Consider the following 22,875-nt stretch of genomic DNA (forward strand, 5'->3'; position numbering starts at 1 on the left):
ATGGGAGGGTCCCCAAATCAGGCCTCAGAGCTTCCACCCGAGAAGTGGAGGTGACCCACAGTGACCACTGTGACAAGCCAATGTCACAGCAGTGCCTGCAGCCAGCCCCGGCAAGCAATGGCTTTTTCTCCTCCTCAGACTTCCAGGTCTGGCTGGGTCCCAGCACCCTCCCTGTAGCGTCCTTTGACAACTTGGTCCGATAGTGATGGTTAATAGTCACAGGAGACTACAGTCTAACTTCTGAAATAATGGACAGCCTCAAATAAGTCTACTCCCTACATAAGATCCATAATTTAAATTATAAACGGGAGCAAAACACATTAAAACAGCCCAGGCGAACTGTGTCTGTTAAGTTTGATAAAATAGTAATTAAAAGTACTAACCAGTCAGCCACGCGATTATTTAACTCTAAAAGTTTGACAATACAGGTGTCAATGGGGCTCGTTCTGGTTTGTATTTTCTCAGAAAAAGCCTATCCAATGCCCCTCCCCAGAGAACAGTGGGCATTTCCATCTGTGCTCCCTTATGGGAAGTGGGTCTCCTCTGTAAGTCACTGTTGCTGTTTTTTGTAAATCACACCAATCACGATTTTTTTGAGACACCAGACAGCATGCCCTCAAGAAACTGTAAACTAGGCAGTTGGCTCCCACTGCAAGACGAGCCCAATCCATTCCTCACGGTATGCTGTCTCTGCAGCTCCCTCCTTCCCCAGCTCAACCTGTTCACACCCAGCCAGCCCTGCAGCAGTACCGAAGGCCCCAGGTCTCAGGTCCACTCCCAGAACCCCCACATCCTTATCCACAGCTGGGACTCTCCTGTTCCCATCTTGCCCGCACACTCCGTGGGACAAAAGAAGCAGAAAAGCTCGTGCTGTTTGGGGGTCTTCCATTTCTTGAATCACCCTGGAGTACACAGGGCTTGCTCTATTCCAGTCTGCAGACCAGAAACATGGGGTCAGTGAGGGAAAGGCCAGGGCTGAACAAGAGCCGGCCACAGTCACTGAACTGAGTGAGGGTCACGCCCTGCGAGGCAATGGGCGCCAGCTTTCTTCTCTCCTCCAACCCTCCTCCTTTCCTCTTCTCATTGTCTTTCTCTGTTCCTGTTGTTTCTCTTCTCTTTCTTCTATTTCCTCCCCTTCCTGCCTTCTCCGTGTGTATATGTGCATGTGTGTATGCATGTGTGTACATGTATGTGTTGTATGTGCTATATATGTGTATATGTGTATGTGTGTGTGCATGTGTATACATGACATGGCACATTTGAAGGATTTGAGGACAACTCACTGGAGTTGGTTTCTAGTTCTTTCTCTTCTACCACACAGGTATCAGGCTTGGCAGCAACCCCCTTTTCCACTGAGCCATCTCAGGGTCCCTTTCCTTTTTCTTTTGTCTTTAAAGACAGGGTCTTATTATATAGTCCAGGTTGACAGAAAATGCACAGTCTCCATGCCTTTGCTTCCCAGACCGCGTGGGTACAGCACACAGGCCAGTGTCACCATGGCAGCTTGGGCCCAGGCTGTCTCACTCCAGTGTGATGCGTTTCACTATAAGCGATAAAGCTTCCATGGAGAGATGTGAGGGGCACTGCAGCCACCACGAGAACTCAGCTAGTTTATAGTGGGTTACTGGGCCTGGGCAGTGGAAGCTGCAGACTCTAAATTAAGGAATATGAATTAATCTTCTGTCGGGAACATTGAAGGCTTTTGAAAGGGGGTGGGGTGTAGCAGAACCAGAAGCTTCTACAGACGGGAAAACAACAGGGGTGGGTGCTGGCAGGCACGGAGAAAGGTGATTTGAAGGGAAATACAGACAAGAACCACAGAGCTCGAAACCCTTTGTGGAAGGCTGGGTGGGGCAGGCATGGGGTGATTGATGATGCTGGCCATGGAGATAGCGGTGGCCCAGTAGCCCATCTTTGCACACCTAGGCGTGGTTCTGAACACAAGTGGAAAGACTCCATTTCCCCAGTCCCAGGAGACGCAGGGCACAGCGGAGTCTCAAGCACCAAAGCCACCAAGGGTTAAATTGTGAAGGTTGGGAGAAGGCAGGTTTCGTGTCTGGACTAACAGCAGCTGAGGGATGGACATGGATTTCTGATCACGGAAGCTCATCCCTCCCCTGTCTTCCTCCCTATCCAAGGACTCCCCACCTTGGGAAATGTGAGCAGAGCCTTCTGTTCTCCGCACACCAGAACGTCCTTCAGCATCCACTACAAGAGAAAAGCCACTTCTTGACTGGGGCTGGAGACACTCTTGGCAAAGTGAGAGGGGACCATTCATAGCGGGGGCGGGGGCTTACAACCCTTCTCCTCTGGTGTCCCCAAAGCAGACAGCCTGAGGAGCAAAATGCCATTGCTAAAGAGAGTGGAGGGAAACCCAGCTGTAGGACCTCACGCTGGCATAGCTGGGATGGTGTGTTGGGAAAAGCACTGCTTCCTGGCACACTGCTGGGGGAGGAGACGCTCCTACAAGGCTAACTCCTCAGGTGCTAGCCTGTACAGAGCTCAACGTTGTCCTTGTTAGGAGACCTTCCTGATTCCCATTTCTAGACTCTTCTAAGAGATGCTATCCTTAATTGCAATGCAATTTATAATTAATGTGTATTAACATAAATAAAAATATAAAGAAAATAACAACAAATAAACAATTTTAAGTGTCGAGGATGAGAAACATACCGTGTAGAGAAAGGGAAAAACAGAAAAAACTGCGAATCAGAAATAACAAAGAGAAACTCAGCTGTGGAAAAGTGAGGATGGGGAGATCCAGACAGACATTTGAGAACGGAACTCTACTGATGCTTGAGTCGGGGTCCTGGGACCGGTGGTCCAGGGCTGAAGTCACCCCGGCTGTAGCCCACTGAACCTGGGCATGGCAGCGCCCTGGAAGGGCCACTCTGCTCCAGGCTCAGGGGAGATTCGGTGCAGCCGCCCCTGCGGCCAGGCAGGTGCAGGAACAGCGTTCTCCTTCATGCTTCAGAGCTCAGCTGTGGCCACGGAGGAGTCAAGGAACCACCCGCCTTTCCCACCCTCCTCGCAAGAGCATGTCCCCTCTTTCTGTGATCTCCAAATGCACCCTCACTTGCAGCGTTCCCACGCCTTCCCACCAAGGACGGTGCCAGGCAGCACCCCCGTGACCCACCCACCCACACCTTGGAGCCACAAGCCCAGGACCCAGCCATTCCAAGGGAGGCTCCAGGGAGATGACTCACAAGGCCCTTGTTATCCTGCCTTTTTCTAAGGCCATTGACTGCTAGGTAGGAAGGTGAACCTTCAAGAAGGAAGGTCGATGGCCCTCTTCAAGGGAAGTTCTCGTCTGGTTGCCCATCCCCCATACTTCCTGCCTGGCTTGTCGTCAATCTGTGTTTTATTAAACCAATACCGAGTAGCAAATCTTTACAATATACAAGAGCGTTATGTACAGCAAACGATCCTCATACTGTGGGGGTGCATTTTGCCTGCATGTATGTCTATGTGCCACTCACATGCCTAGCACCTATAGAGGCCAAAAGGGGGCGCCAGATTCCTGGGAACTGAAGTTGCAAATGGCTGTGAGCCAACATGTGGTTGCTGGAAATTGAACTCAGGTCCTCTGGAAGAGCAGCCAGTGCTTTTACCCACTAAGTCATCTCTCCAGGCTGAGTTTATATATTTTTTTAAAGGAGAGAAATCTTAAATTGTATTTACGGTGGAGTCAAATATGCCTCCTTCGCTTTCGGCTCCTCTCTTCTGAGATGTTCTGTCTAACATTTCTCTTCACCCCGGGATTGATGAAATATTCACTTTGATTTCCTGCTCCTGTTCCCATTTCTTCTCTATCTGACTCTTTAATCTACCTGGAATTTATTTTGGCGGCTGGTGAGAGATGGTGTGCCAATTTGATATTTCATCCAAGCTTCCAATTTCCCCATGAACATTTATAGAATAATCTATTGCCTCCTAATTGGTTTTCTTTCTCCATGACTGGGTTTGCACACTAGGATGTATTTCAGGGTTTTCCATTACGTCTCATTGATCTGCCATTACTGGTTCTTTAGTAATGAGTAATGCCCAAGGGAGTTAATTATTCTTTGTTTTATAGTACATTTTAATATCCACGGAGAAAGTTCCCTTTCTGGGCTTCTCTTGTAAGAGTTAAGCTGTTTTCACTTATTATTAAAATGTTCTGTGAATCACTCACTGTTTTTCCCTAAACTTTCTAATTTTGTTTTCCGATTCAACAAAAATTGATTAAATTTGATAACTTTCAGATTTGTAAATCCTGTTTTTAAAATTTATTAGTTCCTGTTTCTTCATTATAAACTTAATCTGCTTTCTATATAAGGCTTTTTATTTTTGTTTTTCAAGATAGTGTTTCTCTGTGTAACAGCCCTGGCTGTCCTGGAACTCGCTCTGTAGACTAGACTGGCTTCAAACTCACAGACATCCTCCTGCCTCTGCCTCGCAAGTGCTGGGATTAGAGGTGAGCACCACCACTTCCAAACTTATTTCATTCTTCTCATTAGTATTATCTCTTTTCCTTCCTTATCTCTTTTTCTTGGCTTTTTGAGGCAGGATCTTGGTATACAGCCCTGGTACTCAACATGCAACCCATGCTGGTAAAACACTAAAAGTAATCCTCCTGCCTCAGCCTCCTGAAGCATGTACATAGAGTGCCACAATACCTGGTTTCATTCTTCACTTTTTTAAAAAAATGTATTTATTTTTATTTAAATGTTTGGGTGTTTTGCCTGTGTGTATGTCACTGTACCATATATATGCTTATCCCCACGAAGGCCAGAGAGGGGTTCAGATCCCCTGGAACTGGAGTTACAGATGATTGTCAGCTGCCATGTGGGTGCTGAGATTTGAACCTGGTATTCTGGAAGAGCAGCCAGAGCTCTTAACCACAGAGCCATCTCTCCAATCTCCTTCACATTTTAGCAATGAAGACGATAAAGAGTACTTTCATCTGAGTACATGGTTCTCCATCAAAACCTTTAGTACTTCAGGATTCCTTTCTTATTTTGTGTATGTGCATAGCATGTATACATATGAGTGTGCATGTGGGGGTGTGGGTGCATTGTGTGTGTGTGCATGTGTGTGTGCATGTGGGGGGGTGCATGTGTGTGTGGTACATGTGTGTGTGTGGGTGCATGTGTGTGTGGTGCATGTGGGGGGTGCATGTGTGTGGGAGTGCATGTGTGTGTGGTGTATATGTGTGGGGGTGCATGTGTGTGTGGGTACATGTGGGGGTGCATGTGGGGGGTGCATGTGTGTGGGTGTGGGTGCATGTGTGTGTGGTGCATGTGTGTGTGCATGTGGGGGGTGCATGTGTGTGTGGGTGCATGTGTGTGTGGTGCATGTGGGGGGTGCATGTGTGTGGGAGTGCATGTGTGTGTGGGTGCATTGTGTGTGGTGTATATGTGTGGGGTGCATGTGTGTGTAGGGGTGCATGTGTGTGTAGGGGTGCATGTGTGTGGGGTTGCATGTGTGTATGGGTGCATGTGTGTGTAGCGGTGCATGTGTGTGGGGTTGCATGTGTGTAGGGGTGCATTGTGTGGGGGGTGCATGTGTGTGTAGGGGTGCATGTGTGTAGGGGTGCATGTGTGTGTAGGGGTGCATGTGTGTGTAGGGGTGCATGTGTGTGGGGTTGCATGTGTGTAGGGGTGCATTGTGTGGGGGGTGCATGTGTGTGTAGGGGTGCATGTGTGTGTAGGGGTGCATGTGTGTGTAGGGGTGCATGTGTGTGTAGGGGTGCATGTGTGTAGGGGTGCATGTGTGTGTAGGGGTGCATGTGTGTGTAGGGGTGCATGTGTGTGTAGGGGTGCATGTGTGTGTAGGGGTGCATGTGTGTGTAGGGGTGCATGTGTGTGTAGGGGTGCATGTGTGTGTAGGGGTGCATGTGTGTGTAGGGGTGCATTGTGTGTGTAGGGGTGCATGTGTGTGTGTAGGGGTGCATGCCGGGGTGGGGTGCATGTGTGTGTAGGGGTGCATGTGTGTGTAGGGGTGCATGTGTGTGTGGGTGGGGTGCATGCCGGGGTGGGGTGCATGTGTGTGTGGGTGGAGTACATGTTTCTATATGGAGGCCCAAAGTTAATGTTGAACGTCTTCCTCAGTCCATGTCCACCTTATATATTGAGGCAGGATGTCTCAGTAAACCTGGACTTGCCATTTTGGCTTGTCTGGCTGGCCAGCTTGCTGGGGAGATTCTATCTCTATTTCCTGAGCGATGAGATCACAGGTGACTGCCACACTCACTGGGCTCTTTTGTGGGTTCTGCCGACCCATAGCTGATCCTCAGCTTCACCACCAAGCCATCTCTCCAGCCCCAGATTCCCACGCTCGTCTTTCCAGGACGAAAGTGCACTCTGTGCTAGGACATTTTCATCAGTGCCAGTTTCTTTTGTTCCGTGTGTATGAGTGTTTCACTTACATCATGTCTGTGCACTTGTGGGTCTGGCGCCTGCAGAGAGGAACTGGAGTACTGGGAATCGAACTCTGGTCCTCTGGAAGAGCAGCCAGTGCTCTTGATTGATGAGCCATCTCTCCAGCCCCTTTTCATCTAAAATGTTAAGCGGTTCCTTTGAACCACATAGCAGTTTATGCGGTGAAGTCAGTCTGGCCCCATTGCCCTCTGCTTCGCATTTACATAATAACTCCTGGCTCTTACTTTTTTTCTGGGTCCTTTGCTTTAGCTTCTTCTTCTTAAAATAGCATGAAAATAACTATTACTTTGAAATCTCATCAAAGTAAGGGACACTGTCTTTTAATTGAGGAGGCAAATGCAACTATTGTTGATCATTATGAATTTTGGATTATTATAAATTTGGTTTTCTGTCATCTGGTTTTGTGTTTTCTGTCCTTACACTTTCCAGTCCCAAGTCCTTGTTTCTTCTGTCTTAGCTTAGTGGGACCTGATGTATGGAAAGTACATGTTGCTTAACTTCCTCATGCCTTAGCTTCATCCTGTGTGGAACCGGGATGCCACACAAACATGAGGCGTCAGACAGGTGAGGTACCAACTTAGGGTGTGTGGGAGACTCATGGCTGATGCTACTGTTTTCCTTATTGCATGGTTTTAAAGTCCTACTTGTGGGAGCCAGAAGGGTTTCTCTCAGTGGTTACAGAACACTGGCTGCTCTTCCAGAGGACCAGGTTTGACTCCCAGCACCCACAAGGCAGCTCCAACTGTCTGGGACTCCAGTTCCAGTGGATCTTGATGCTCTCTCCTGGCATCTATGGGCACTGCACAGACACACGTGCAGGCAAAACACCCAAGCATAAAGATAAATCTTTGTTTTTAAATCCTACTTGTGGGAACCTAAAGGTTTAGATTATGTTTTCGACTACATTTGCAATGCGTCATCCTGTAGACACGCTTTCTTCACGTCAAAGTCACTGCCATGGCCCCCCTGTTCTCTCCTGCTCCTGCCTCAGAGCTTCCCCAGATACTAGCAGAGAGCAGGAGTATAGTTTGGCCCCTCCTCCTTCTCCTCCTCTATACTTCTGAGGATCAACTTAAGGCCTCGTGCATGCCAGACAAGTGTTTTCCCTGAGCTGTAACCCCAACCCCAGAACGGCCTGGTTCCCTCTGACTCTGCAGGCCAGATCTCTAGAAACAAACTCTTCATTAGAATCTCTGTAAGAAAGAAATAAAATTTACACAGTCAAGATCAAACACCTGCTAACAGGCCGGAGAATCCAAAAGGGTCCAAGCATTCAAGAAGATGGGAAGGTTTACTTGCAAAGCAAGATGCAGCCCATGTTTGTCAGTACCGTGGAGGCTTTTCTGCTTCTTCCATGGAGACAAACACACATGTGGACAGCCAGAGCACGGCTCAGGGTGTACAGGGAAAGCTGACTTCCCCAGCCTGATGCACTGGGACCTGGGGCCTCCACTGTTCCCTTTCTACTGCTGCTTGGCATTTGACAGTGTTTAATGAGGAGGTTCCTGGGGTGGCCCTGGGAGGCCTGTGGGAGGTGGGCATGCAGCCAAGAGAATCCTGGAGAATGCTGAGTGCTGCCGCTGTCAGGGCTCAAAGGCAGTGATGTCATGCATCTCTGGGGTCCCGGGAAAACAAGCTGATGTTGCCACTGCCCTCCTGGCAACCAGGTGTTGCTCTCCCAACACAGGGCTCCTCTGTGCCATTATTAACTCCTGTCTGTCCTTGGCAGGAGATGTAGAAACATTTATTGTCCCATAAAAACCAAGCCCAGATAGGAGACAGGATTTCAAAAATGCATCTTGCTGAAGAGGGATTTCCAAAGCAACTTCAAAAGCGTGTGCATACAGCTAGGATCGAGTACAGCTGAGGGAGGCCACCTGGACCCTATGCGAAGCCTGGCCTGGGCTGCAGAGCCAGAGAAGGTTCTAGAACCCATCATGGCGCTTAATGCCCATGGCAAGTCACTTGGTGACAGAGTCTCCATCAGATCAAGCTGAGAGAGAACAAGGTCATCTTTGCCATATTCCTCTCCTACCCTGGTCCAACTCTCCAGCCCCGCAGTGCAGCCCGTCTCAGTGTCTCGGCCAGTCATGCTTAGGATTCGACCTTGGGAAGCACAGGATTACCTACAGCTCTGAAAAGGACTAGCCGACCATTGCAAGGAGTTTTGCCTGATTACTTGGTCTGTGTATACTTTCATGGCCCTACAAGTCAGATTCTGGGCAAGAGCCAAAGACCATGAGATTTGGGGACAGAAATTTGGGGGTGGGGCTGCTCTCTGGATCAACACAGGAAGCATGGCACAGACTAGCTGTGGCGCAATGGTAACAGAAACCTCTAGATGGCCCTAGAGAGTTAGGCTCCAGGAGGCAAAGGGCTCTCCAAACTCCCTGTCAGTCGGTGGGTTCCTGCCACCTCTGAAAAGGGGTGTGACCCCGAATCAGGCAGCTCTCCAGAGAGGTGCCACAATCCCAGGTGAAGGCAACGAGTGCCCCAATCAGCATAGGGTGGAGCAGGTGCACGCTAATACCCATTGCACACACACATGCACGTCCACAGTTGCACAGACATCATACATGCATGTGTACACATGTATGCACACACATGAAGACATCATTGACCATGAAGTCAACCCTGGCAGCAGGATGGCAAAGTGGTGAAGGACACTGACGTCAGAGAAGACCAAACAGCAAGCCTGGCATTTTTATGTCACCACAGTGGCCTTTAGACTGGGGACATGGCTGGGACAGTCTGGGGCACAATTTCCTGGCCCTGTAGGATCCAGCTTGGGTTGACAAGATAAATGTGAAGTTTAGAGTGGCAATCAGGCTTGCATTATGGCTGCGCACTGTGGAGCCCTGTGACTGCAAACCAGTTACTTCCCAGCAGCTGAGTCCAGCGACTCCAGCGTGAGGACAGTCAGGGTTCCTCGTGTCTGTGTTAGGTTAATCTGGGATAGCATGGAACATGAGCTATAGAGGCAGCAGCGTGAGAAGCAGGAGCCAGGGCACTGAGCTCAGCACCAACCCATCCCGAAGCCTGTGTCCTTAAAGGCCAAGCTATGGGAGGGTCTGGCTGGCTCTGCTTCCTGATCTGCAGCTGGGTCTCTTGAGCCATGTTTGCCTAGAAAGCAGCTGGGGATTCTGTAGCAGCACAGGCTAACCTAGCTTAACAAGGGCTAATCTTGCTTAACCTGGGCTAAACCATCTTGATGCAAGCTAACCTTGTCTAACCAGACTAACCCAATCTGGACCTGGAAGCTTTGGAAGGTATTAAATATCAACTATGATGCAAAGACTTCTGAAAACGAGGTTTTCCACAATGTGGTTATTCTCCAGAAACAAATAAATAAGTTGCTAACTTGTGACAGTTTCAATAAACAATGCAGCTCATTTGGGGATACCTGGTTGTATGTTCAGGCTGACTGTTCATCTGAAATACATGCCAGACAAGGGACAAACATGGAAAACCTCAAGTGTCCCAAAAGGCTATACAAATTCAATTACCGCTGTTGGAAATCTTGGTTTCTGATGATCAGAAAGGAAAACAGGGTAAGTATCAGTGGGATTTGGTAGGAGTCTGTCTATTCTGGTTATTAAAAAAAAAAAGGCAACCACAAAGTTCCTGAGTTACTTGGGGATCCTACAATGCCTGTTATTAACTGATTGCCACTGCAAGGGTCGCCTTGCTGGACTCGAACAATAAATCCTATAAAGCAGTATCGTTATCCTTCATTCTTTATTAAAGCCCAGGGAGGCGGAGTAGCTGCTATTCCTCAGCAGAGAGTCCCATAAGGCAGCCAGCATGGTGGGCATGCACCTGCCATCCCAGTGTGAGGAAGCAGTAGGAGGGGATGTGGAAACAGCGCAGAGGGATCACAAGTTCAAGGCCAACCTGGACCACCCTGTCTCAAATAAACAGTAAACAGTCCCATGAGAAGTTTGGGATTGGAAACAGACAGAGCTCCACTTCCTCTGGTGTAGGAACATATTTGCCAGAGAAAGTTCCCAGGGAACTGTTTAGTGTGGATCCCTGCTAGGAGAAGAGCTCTGCTGCTGAGCTGTGGTAGGGCTCTAGATAGTCAGCTGGTGTGGTTTGGGGCTCTCTCAGAGGCCCCCAATACTGACAGTCACAGTTTGGTCCTCAGAGGCTGCCCCTCTCAATCTAAGGACTGTGTTCCAGGCAGCACAATGCTTCCGTCTGGAATCTGAAAGTCACAGATAACACCCCAAAGCCAGTGGGAAACTTAGTTAATGGCTCCTGTGTGAGATCTATTCTAGCCAACTCTCCACTTGGCTTCTCTGTCTTGTTTTATATCTGCTCGGACCCGGGCACACAGAAGGTCTGACAGACAAACTGTAAGCACCGATGCATTAGGGCAGCTACCGGGGTCTGTGTAAGCCGCACAGATTTTCTCTGGGCCTCCCACACAGAGAAGCTCTCTACCCCTGGAGCATGGCTTTATCTATTTCATTTCAAGTGACTCTTACTTTAAAATGAGGAAACTTCAGCTTCTTGGGCAGACTCCAGAGGCCTTGCCTCGATTTAGACCCTCCATGTGAAATAAGATTAGAATGAGCTACGGTGTCAGCTTGAAAAAGGCAGGTGTCCCCAACTGGGCTGAGGAGTGGAGGAGGGAGGTAGAGGTCCTATGGGTCCTAATGGGAGCCACAAGGGTGGCTCTTCTGAGAACTGGCTGGTCACCACAGAGCCCGCGGTCTCAGGCCGCACTTCGCTCCCATCATCGGTTTCCTGAATCACCAGTTCCCTGTAATCTTTGCCAAATCTATTTCACCACAACATGGTTCACCAGCTCTAAAGTCCAAATGAATCACGGTGAGAGGCTCTAGAACATCATTGCTGAGTCAATAACTCTGGGGCGAAGGCTCTGGATTCTAACAAGTCCCCCAGTGATGCCGATACGGAAGCAAAATGAACAGGCTTCATTACGGCAGGACTTACAGGAGCATTTTAAACATCAGCAAGCACTCTTCATCTCCAAGGGGAGAGCAGTCAGAAACTTTTAAATTGATAAATACAGAATAGGAGCTAAGACGCAACCAGAAGGCTTTGACACACTGCTCTAAGGAAGGAACAGAAGTTAGTTCTGTGTATCTTCCCGCTCACCTGGGCTCCAATGGTCAACATTCTAAACCAGCTCTACCTTCTCATTCCCATTTTCTTTCTCCTTTGAGGGGTCTGAGAACATTCTCGCCTCCTTCATCAGACCTCAGACCAGGGCCTCCCTGCTCCGCCTCCCTTCCCCGTACCATGTTTAGAGGCTCCCTGGAATACCTTTCGCAGACGCGTACGGTCCAGGCGGCAATGATCCACAGAGAGATGCTGAACACCAGCAGCACCGTGCCAGGGCAGATGGTCATGAGCGTCTTCATGACGAACCTGGTGTTGAAGTTGATCTTGTTGAGGGCCCCGATGCTTCGGGAGGAGGCGTCGGTGAAGAGCTTGCTGTGCAGCAGCATGACTCGGGCGATCAGGTACAGGCGCAAGAACATGGGGATGGACAGGATGATGTCCACATCCGCCTCTGCCCGAGAAGGGGTGTAGGAGAAGGCCAGGCGTGCGGTCCAGAAGAACTTGTACTCTCCAGGAATGGGGTGGATGGCACACACCAGCATCTCCAGGCTGATGTAGAGGATGCGCTCGTAGGTCATGGCTATCCGCCAGTCATCTGCACCATTGTCGATCACAAAGAGCTGGGGGAGCAGAGAGTGTGTTAGTGTGGCCAGGACAGGTGAGCAGGAACATCACGGGAGAGGCTAATGGGGTTCCACTGTCCTGACTTCTACCTGTGGTGAGAGTCCCAGTCAAGAGTCGAGACCTGTGTGGTCAGCTGAAGGTCCTGGCTAAAATGCTCACTCTCTGCACCTTGTATTCCTTCTCTTCAAGTTGCTTCCTAGGATATTGTCATGCCTGTCTGTCTGTCTGCCTGCTGTCTGTCGGAGACAAGGTCTCACTCTGTAGCCAGCTAGCCTTAAACTCATGGAAATCTTCCTGCCTCAACTGTTCTAGTGCTGGGATTACAAGAATAAGCCAACATGACAAGCTAGATATTGAGATTTATAATCAAAAAGAATATATTTGGTCTTCACCTTGGCTGAGGCATGCAGTTATTAAAACCTCAGGAGAGGACAGGGTTTGGCAGAGTATGCACAGGATGCTGGATTTGATCCCCAGCAACACACACACACTACCCATGCACACACACACACACATATGTACACACCACACACACATACACACCATACATACACATCCCATACCACACACACATACAATGAGCTTCAAAAATGACTAGGAGGATGTTTTGTTTTGTTTTGTTTTGAGACAGGGTTTTACTATGTAGCTCTGGCAATCCTGAGTTTTGTTATGTGGAGTAGGCTAGCCTTGAACTCACAGAGATCTACTTGCTTCTGCCTCCTGAATGCTGGGATTAAAAGTGTTCATACCTGGCTACTATTACTTAGTGCTGGGGTTTAAGACCAGGTCTTCACACAAGCCAGGCAAGTTTTTGCCACTGAGTCACACCGCCAGCACAATCAAAATCTCCTAAATGCCCATGTTGTGACTGAATGCCCAGGTCATGACTGCTTGGGAAGTGCTGGTCATCCACGGGGTAGGAACTAGGATGAAAATGGCTATCAGTCTCACCCTCCCCAGGTGGCATTAGTGGCAAAACATTTCATCAAGTGTGCCACATAGTGAGCCTCTGCAAACCCAAGGACAAGGTCTGGAGACTTCTGGATAGCTGAGCATATGGAGGTACCTGCAGGGCGGCACACCCACAGAAACCCCAGGAGCTCTGTGCCCTTCCCACACTCCTGCCCTGAGAGTCCATTCCAGCTTGCTACTAACAGGATTCTCTGAAGCATCCTGAAGAACTGTGCAAATGTCTCCCTGGCTCCAGCAGATGACTCAAATCCAAGGCCCAGGTCACAGGGGACCTGACTCACAGCTGGCCAGTCAGACAGCCCAATGCGGGCTTTAGGAGTGGAGCCAGAGCTGAGGGACCAGGTCAGTAGTCAATTGATGTGGGATTCCCCTCTGCATGCTGTGAATATGTTTTATTACCATTGGTTAATAAAGAATCTGCTTTGGGCCTATGGCAGCGCAGAATTGAGCAAGGTGGGAATTTCAAGCAGAGATAGAGGAGAAAAGAAGGCGGAGTCAGAGAGACGCCATGTAGCTGCCTAAGGAGAGAGATGCCCCAAAACTTTACTGGTAAACCATGAGCTCGTGATAAAATATAAAATAATAGAAATGGGTTAATTTAAGATGTAAGAGTTAGTTAATAAGAAGCCTAAGTGTTTTAATTAATATAGTTTCTGTGTGATTATTTCGGTTCTGGGCAGTCAGGGAACGAGTGGCTTCCATCTACTGCCAGCGGCATCTAATGCTAGCTTTGAGTGGAGTGTTAGAGCTGGGTTAACTGCTGAGCGTCCCTCTGGGGTTCATGTCTGGTGTGGGGACAAAACTCCCGCAAATCCAAGAGCAGAGCACTAAGGCCGTGGGTCGGTCTCTTTCTGCTGTACACCACCACGCTCCCTCCAGCGTGAAGGATCCAGCCTCCATGTGTCAGTTTGTGCTAAGGGGGATTAAAAGTGTTTCTGTGTTTAAAGGGGTAACAAAACCAGAAACCCCACATCTCTGAGCTTCAGCGAGTGTGGTGTGATGGAGGGGAGTGTTTCCTGTATTACTGAGCTCACCAATGACCGGGTTTCTGATTCCAACTTGGAAGAGGCAGCATGTGTCTGCCGACCACAGAGCACTCGAGCAATGCATGGAGCATCCATTGCCTGGCTCCTGAGCCTAGGACTAAGCAGTTTGGTAACCTTGGGTGAGTTCCTGAACCCCAATGCCCCTTCGTTCTCTTGTCCAGGAATGTGACATCCACTGCAAGCACGTCAGAGGAGGCTGCAGTGGGCACATCGCATGTGTCAGGCACAGTAGTATGTCCAGTGTGCAACACACCCTGCCTAACCCCTACCACACTATTAGCTACCATGAGCAAAGCGGTGACTATTAGTGATTGTTAATATCAGCTATGACTGTTACTTTTAGCCTTACAAAGGGTAGCATCTTGGTCTTCCCATAAAGTGAGGACTGGGCTCGGCTCTGTCTCCATTCCTTTCCAGTTCCAGCCTTCTTCAAATCTTTAAACCTTGGGGCCTGGTCATGAGAACCCACTGCAGCAGGCATTCCTTAGATACCTGCTACCTACCTTGCCCACACTCCACTGAGATTATGTGGGGAAGGCCCAGCCTTTGTCCCCAAGGAAGCCCCACTATGGGGTCCCATTGTGTTTGATGACTGCTCAGACAGTTGTACTTCTGTCTTTCAGCAAGCTCAGCCATCTCTGAACAGAGGAGCCTTGAAGGTCCCGAGCAACTGGGGCCTGCCTACGGCTGAGGCTATAGCCAGGACATTGGAGGTGCCTATCACACCCCCTGTACCTCCCTAGATGCCACCTGCTGCCACACCCCCCATGTACTCTGCTCAGAAGCCTGGGAAGCTGTTCCCTTCCAGCACGACTTCTGCTGGCCTTTAATGAAGAGCTAGGGCGAAGGTCCTGCACTCTGGTGCACAGGGCACTCTGGGGCAGAGAGCCTCGGGGGTGCAGGCGTCCCCACCTGTACATCCTGAAAGAGAATGACCCGAGTCCTGTCTTGGATGACCAGTTCTAAAAGGCCAGCAAACAGTCAGGCTGGGAGCAAAAGAGGCTGAAGCTGTGGCAGGAACTGGGGAAAGATGAGTTTAACCGAAATCCAGCATCCACAAAGGAGAAAAGATGGCTGGCCAAAGGGTAGAAGGACTAAGCTCCCTTCCCTGCCCACTCTCGCCTGCAACAGACTGCCTCTACCTCCCACAAGGTCTGGGCCCCACCCCTAGGCCTTCACCCTTCTCCACTCCTTCCCATGAGTTGTTTCATCCCAAGAGGAAGAGAAGACTCAGCTGCCTGGGCCTGAGGTCGCCAAGAATAAGGCTGCGAGTCAGATAGTCTCTGGTACCCCAGATACAAATAGAAGGCAAACAGGTGAGTCACATGCTGTAGACAGTGGGGTGGAGAGGGGGTGTTTCTTGCTCTTAGTGTCTGCCTGTGACATTTATGAGCTACAGTAGCAAGTTCCGGACATGCTAACAGGCCACTGAGAGGCAAGAGAGGTGGCTGCGGCGGGGGGCCTCAGCTTCTCCCTTCCTGTACTGTGACCATACAGGGCCATAATGCGTGTGTGACTGTCCGTTGGGAGGGGGTGGAGCAAAACAGCCAAGCAAGGCCACCATGAGCACGCCTGGCTGAGAGGCCTCCCATAGAGTCATCTGGGAACAGGGAGAGATTCCAGCCCAGCACCAGGGGAGCCTCCCTGTCCCTCACTCTCAATGCAGTGCAGCCTGGGTTTTCCCAGACCTAGATCCATCAATTAGAACGACAGATCTGTGGCCATTCCAAGGCATCCTAACTGTGGTCCGACAGGCCGAGTCATGGCAACATGACTATCTGGCCAAACTCTTTTAATACAAAATTAAAGCCTTCCATCCACTAATAAAGAAGCACATTCGGTTGCTATAGTAACTGGGTTCACGCAGTAGGAACTGAAGCAATGAGTAACAGATTCCTTTGATTGCTTGGTGGGCACTGAGCTGGTGCATCATCTAAACTGAAGGATGGGGTCTCCATGATCTCCACAGCTCAACAGGAGAGAGCTGGACCGGGGCGGTGCCCCACCGGCTCTCAGATGTCCCATTGTACTTCAGTTTCCCGATGCCAGGAAGATGGCAGTACTGGGTGGTCAAAGCCAGAGGCTGGTGCGCTGGATGGAAGCTTCCCACGACCAGGTATTAGACTCTTTCAGTCGGTTTGACTGTCTCCGTTATGGGACAATTCACCTGTTCCTCCGCACTCTGCTGACTGTTCTCTAAGTAGGTGGATCACAGAGCTGGCTGCTGGGGCATTCTCAAGCACTGTGCATTTGGGGGAGGCTGTTTGGAGTAGAGGAACAAGAACCTATTTCAGGCTACAGACTGAGAGCACCTGCTAGACAGGCACCATGGCAAGGTTTGGTGGCTCTGCAGAGCCCGGCACCTCCCAGCACATCATGGCTCTCCCACCCAGGACAGCCTATGCCTTGTGCTTTCTGCCCCCGGAATCACAGCTCTGCAGTGTGACCTCACTTCCTGCAGATGCACCCTGCAGCGTCTCAGCCTCCTGCTCATTCCCTGCCAATCACAAGTTTCAGCTATTCCTTGGTCTTTGCTGCAATTCTGTCTGTCTTGTCACTTAGCCCAGGGGCTGTCATTGTGGCTGCACACCAGAGCCACTTGGAGGCCTGGTAAAATTCCCTTTGCCTTTCCCAACAGGAGCACAGCAGAAGAGGCAGGGGGTGGGGTGAGGAGGACAAAGGAAAGATAGGCATTTCCCTGCCAAGGTCCATCCTTAGACCAAGACAGGCTCTATGGGCTGAGGTCTTTGTGGGGTGGAGTGGGATTGTTCTTACTTTAGTTTCTCATATCAGGTCTGTTATGTAGGCCAGGCTACCCTTGAACTTACTATATTTCCACCTCAACCTCCTGGGTGCTGGGATTGTTCTCCGCAGGTGATACTTAAGTATACCGAGGGCTGGGACCCAGTGATTACAACTGGAACTCCCTTGACCCCTACTCTTGCCAATGCCTAACCTCGATCTTAGCATGTAGTAGATGTTTATTAACGCTGCCACTTCTGTGACTTTGGGCAGCTAATTGTCCCTCTCTTGGGCTGCTTCCTCCTCTGAGGATGAAGAGTTTCATGACGGTCCCCAGTGTGCACTGTTTCAGGTTTCTGTCTGTGGCGGTTTGAAAGAAAATGCCCCCCAAAGGAAGTGGCACTATTAGGAGGTGTGGTCTTGCTGGAGGAAGTTTGTCACTGTGGAGGCGGGCTTTGAGGTCTCATATATATGCTCAACCCATACCCACTGAGACTGACCACTTCCTGTTGCCTGCAAGATGTAGGACTCTCAGCTACTTCTCCAGCACCCTGTCTGCCTGCATAGCGCCATGTCCCGCCACTATAATGAACGGAACCTCTGAAACGGTAAGTCGACATCTCAATTAAAGGTTTTCCTTTATATGAGTTAACATGCCATGTTGTCTCTTGACAGCAACAGAAGCCCTAAATAAGACACTGTCACCGTGATAAACCACCAGGACCAGAAACAACCTGGGGAGAAAAGGGCTTATTGGGCTACAGGTTACAGTTCGTCATCCGAGGGAGCCACGGAGGACTGCTGCCCACCGGCTTGCTTCCCATGGCTCACTCATCCTTATACAAGTCAGGACCACCCACCCAGTGTTTGGTTGGAAGCATCACCTCAGTGGAATATTTGGCTGGGAGCTTCATCCCAGCTCCTGGCATAAGCTCCCTCCCCTAGGGGTTCCTCAGTCCAAACTCCACCTCCAAGAAAGCCCACCAAATGGTGACCCCTCCCCAGGGAAGGTCAGGACCACGCCCACAGGCTATTTAAACTGCCCCCCCCCCAGAGAACAAACACGTGGTATGCGGGTTTCACGGGGTCTCCCCTTCCCTCTCTTCCCCTCTCCACGCTTTCCCAGGGCCACCCAGGAGCGCTCCATTAAACACGGGCATCTTTAATTTGGTCTGATTCGGTCTGATTGGGATTACCTGCGCTGGCGGAGAAGCTCGTCCTTAAGAAGATACTTAACATTTGGAAGTCCCATCAGGAGGGGGGCTGTTTTTCCCACAGGCCCATGGCCACATGTTGGAAAACGCCCTTCTCGCATGTTCTCCCACCAGGCTGAACTCGGCTTCATCTACATGAGTACCCCTTTTCAGTACATGCCACTAGGGCTCAGGGCCCGTTTGCATTTATTTTTGTCGATTTTGGGGCTTTCCCATGGGAGTCCTGATGGTGCTGGATGCCTGATTCAAGTGGTGAGCCCGGCCTCACTGAGGTGGGACTGAGGGGGCAGAGATGTTTGCCACTCATTTCTCATGCCCCTCCCCCGTTTGTGACTCAGCTGAAATTCCCTTTTCCCAGATGACTCTAACTTGTGTCAGATTGGGGGAAACCAACCAGCATATGCATCCTGCTCTGAGGATCCCGAATTCTGAGGCACTTTCTTGCCGGCACTCCTACCCGGCATATATGTGTTCTTGGTGTTGTGAGCTCCTCCGGGCAAGGCCCATGCTGGTTCACTTACTTCCAGTGCCAGGGAGGGTGCCAGCACATTGTGGCATTAAGTCGATGTTTGGCTAATGAGGAGTAGGAGGCGATGACTGCTTTATGAAGAATCCAGAATGGAGACTCCTGCAGGAAATTCACTCCCAGTCCCATGACTAACCAGGGCCTGATGATATAGTTCATGCCGTAGAGGACGCTGCCCCATCCCCAGAGGAATCTGACAAACTGCCTGTGGTGGCTGGAAAGAAAGTGACCCCATAGGCTCAGGGAGTGGCACTGTCGGGAGGTGTGACCCCCATAAGCTCAGGGGGGGCCCTATCAGGGGAGGTGTGACCCCCATAGGCTCAGAGGGTGGCATTATCAGGGGAGGTGTGACCCCATAGGCTCAGGGGGTGGCCCTATCAGGGGAAGTGTGACCCCCATAGGCTCAGGGGGTGGCACTATCAGGGGAGGTGTGACCCCCATAAGCTCAGGGGGGGCCCTATCAGGGGAGGTGTGACCCCCATAGGCTCAGGGGGTGGCACTATCGGGGGAGGTGTGACCCCCATAGGCTCAGGGAGTGGCACTATCGGGAGGTAAGGCCTTGTTGGAGGAAATGAGTCTCAGTCTCTTCTTGGATCCAGATGTAGACCGCTCAGCTGCCTCTCCAGCACCATCTGCCTGTGTGCTACCCTGCTTCTCACCATGACAACAATGGACCAAACCTCTGAACTGCAAGCCAGTCCCAATTAAATGTTTTCCTTTATAAGATTTGCCATGGTCATGGCGTCTCTTCACAGCAATAGAAACCCTAACTAAGACACTCCCCAGGTGATCTCCGATGTCAGAAAGTTCTAGAGCTAACCTGGAACCAGCATCTCTTATTAATTTTTTAAATGATATCTATTATTATGTTTATTACATTATTTGTTGTTTATGGGCAAGCTCATGAGGATTGCTAGAACTGGTCCTCCCGTTCCACCATGTGGCACTGAATGCAGGTCGTCAAACTTGGTGGCAGCACCTGTCCCTGCTGAACCTCTGGCTGGCCCTAGACTCAGGATCTTGAGTGGTTCTGGATCAGAGGAATCAGGGGAAATGGCCAATGGTCTCCCCGAGAACTTGATCTCAAAGAGCCAGCCCTACAGCCTCTGGTGGGTTTTGGAAAGGCCCTGGGGTGATGTTGATGGGATGAATCATGAGGCAGGGACACAGATAGCCCCAGAAGGGAGAGGTGTTGCCCGACTCAGCCTGTGCTTGCCCCTGCCCACTGCTCCCTGCAGGAAAAGAAATCCCATCTCTAAATTGCTGAACTTGCTGCCTCTCATTGAAAAGCAGACGCTCCTCTAGAAGGGAGGTCCAGCTTACAGAGGGGACATGAGCACCATGGCCTTCCTCGGATGGAGAGAGGCTGTTCCAGGCCAGGTCCTTCTACTACTTCTCTAACTCTGAGAGCAGAGGAGCTTCTGGAGGGACACAGCAGAGCGATTCCTCATGTGTAGTGATTAGGGAAAAGCCGGAGCAGTTTGCTTCAACTCAACTCAATTCAGTGAAACAACCAGCTAGAATCACCTGGGTTAAGACAGAAACATGAGTCAAACGCGTGCCCCAGAAACCAGTTTGCAGTCTCAAGTGGCTCTAGCATCAGAGAGGCAGATGAGGACCCTCACAGGAGAGCCTCTCGGGCAAGATGGGACTTCAGCACCACTTGGAGACAAGTACCACATGTCTTACAGAAAATGTCCACAGAACCACTTGCTTCTGTGGGTGTGGCATCATCTCTCCATCCCACAAAAGGCATAGTCTATGTCTCAGATTCTAGAGTGTGAACTTGACAGTGTGCCTTTCTTTGGGCAACAGGACATTATAAGATGTGGTGCATCCGAGGTTTAAAGGTGGGTTCTGTGGGGCTTGCTGCAGACATATGGCCTTGTTGGCTCCTGTCACTCAGCTGTGCCAGGCACCACAGTGAGGTTTCCTAGACCAGCTACATGGCAGCAGCTCTGTAGAGCCCCCACACGGAGGCTGGGCCAGCCCCGGTTACAGGCGCTGTCTTAGGCTACTGTCTCTCAGAAGCTCAATACCACAACATCCACCAAGACTGACATGTACTTGGGTAGATGCTGGGAGAGCCAGGCGAATGGCCTTCCATGCCCGACACTTCGCTTTTCAGTTCTCCTGCCACATGTTCTAGAAAGAACCCACACACCTATTCACACCCTCCCACCCCCGTAGTTATAGGGCTGGCCAGTGCAGGGAAGGGCAGGTCATGATCAAGAGCCTCTCCATTACCCACCATCCTCTGCGTGCTTCATTTCAGATACCAAGAAATAAGTCAAAGTATTAAAAAGTTATTGTCAAAACTGTTTAGTTATTTTTCGAAGTGTTTCCTGGAAGTGTTTGAGGAAGCTCACTGGAAAATTAGATCAAATAACACAGGCAAAATAGAATTTATGGAGCGTGGGAAGAGCAGAGCTCCTTAGCAGACCCATGGAGTTAGGAGATTAGCGGGCAAGGGCAAAGAGGTCAGTTCCAACCCTCAGTGGCCACTGATGGTACCAAAGGATCTTAGAGATCTCAGCATGTGCCAGAGACCCTTGAGTTTTGGCCATGGTACCTGTTCTTCACAGGCCTGAGCACAGAGAAGTCCTCGGCCCCTTCAGCTCACTGAGGTGGGCTTTCTTCCCCTGTGGACTGTCTCTAGCTCACTGAGGTGGGCTTTCTTCCCCCTCAGACTGTCTCCAGCTCACTGAGGTGGGCTTTCTTCCCCCTCGGACTGTCTCCAGCTCACTGAGGTGGGCTTTCTTCCCCCTCGGACTGTCTCCAGCTCACTGAGGTGGGCTTTCTTCCCCCTTGGACTGTCTCCAGCTCACTGAGGTGGGCTTTCTTCCCCTGCGGACTGTCTCCAGCTCACTGAGGTGGGCTTTCTTCCTCCTCGGACTGTCTCCAGCTCACTGAGGTGGGCTTTCTTCCCCCTCAGACTGTCTCCAGCTCACTGAGGTGGGCTTTCTTCCCCTGAGGACTGTCTCCAGCTCACTGAGGTGGGCTTTCTTCCCCCTCAGACTGTCTCCAGCTCACTGAGGTGGGCTTTCTTCCCCCTCAGACTGTCTCCAGCTCACTGAGGTGGGCTTTCTTCCCCCTCAGACTGTCTCCAGCTCACTGAGGTGGGCTTTCTTCCCCTGCGGACTGTCTCCAGCTCACTGAGGCGGGCTTTCTTCCTCCGTGGACTGTCTCACAGAGAAGCTGTGCCATTACTAGCTCATGACAGCCAGCTCCGAAGGGCCATCTGGTCACCTCAGAACAGGACAGTTCAACCAGACAGTGTGGCGCCTCCCGCAGGGCAGCTGCAGGGGGCAGAGTGGCTGCCCGGGCAGGAAAGCAAGGGCAGGCTTTGTCTTGGTTTCGGAGTGAGTTTGTCTCATTGGATCACGGCTCCCTCCGTCCTAGTCTGAAAGTCTTGAGGCCTTTCTGTTCTCTATCTGAGCAGAACCATCTCACGAAACGTCCTCAGCCATCAAGGAGGCCCTGTGTGAACAACTTCAGCCAGCCTGACTATGCTCACTCAACTCTAATGTTCTAGATCCAAGTGAGAAAATGGGATGTGGGGAAAACCGCTTGTGTTCTCCGCTGTTCCCTGTGCGAGAAAAACTTCAAAGAAATTTTCCATCACTAAAAAAAATGCAGAAGAAGGGGCTGAAGAGATGGCTCAGTGGTTAAGAGCACTGGCTGCTCTTCCAGAGGATCCAGGTTCAATTCCCAGCCCTCATATGGCAGCTCACAACTGCCTGTAACTCCAGTTCCAGGGGACACAACACCCTCACAGATATACATGCAGACAAAACACCAGTGCACATAAAATTAAAAATAAACAATTTTTAATGCAGAAGAAAACATCTTAATTTTTTTTTTGAGACAGGGTTTCTCTGTAACTTTGGAGCCTGTCCTGGAACTAGCTCTGTAGACCAGGCTGGTCTCGAACTCACAGAGATCCGCCTGCCTCTGCCTCCCGAGTGCTGGGATTAAAGGCATGCACCACCACCGCCCGGCAAACATCTTAAATTTTAAAAAAAATCCATTTTTTTTCTTTTTGGTTTTTCAAGTCAGGGTTTCTCTGTGTAACCCTAGCTGTCTTGGAGCTCGCTCTGCAAATCAGGCTGACCTTGAACTCACAGAGATCCACCTGCCTCTGTCTGCCAAGTTCTGGGATTAAAGGCATGCACCACCAATGCCCAGCCCCAAATTTTCTTAAAATGTGTTATTTTGTATATCTTGTAGATAAA

At 50.3% G+C, this 22,875-nt stretch overlaps 1 protein-coding gene across 2 annotated transcripts in view; it reads right to left on the reverse strand.

The window, feature by feature from the left end:
- Kcnn3 (potassium calcium-activated channel subfamily N member 3) overlaps nt 1-22,875 on the reverse strand; it is a 150,263-nt gene that overhangs the window by 47,561 nt on the left and 79,827 nt on the right. For both annotated transcript variants that reach the window (XM_075978416.1, XM_075978417.1), the window contains exon 3: nt 11,718-12,136. In XM_075978416.1, the coding sequence (XP_075834531.1) occupies nt 11,718-12,136 (419 nt within the window). The remainder of the gene's footprint in view (nt 1-11,717; nt 12,137-22,875) is intronic.

Source organism: Microtus pennsylvanicus, chromosome 7 (assembly GCF_037038515.1).
Source record: "Microtus pennsylvanicus isolate mMicPen1 chromosome 7, mMicPen1.hap1, whole genome shotgun sequence".
Lineage (NCBI taxonomy): Eukaryota > Metazoa > Chordata > Mammalia > Rodentia > Cricetidae > Microtus > Microtus pennsylvanicus.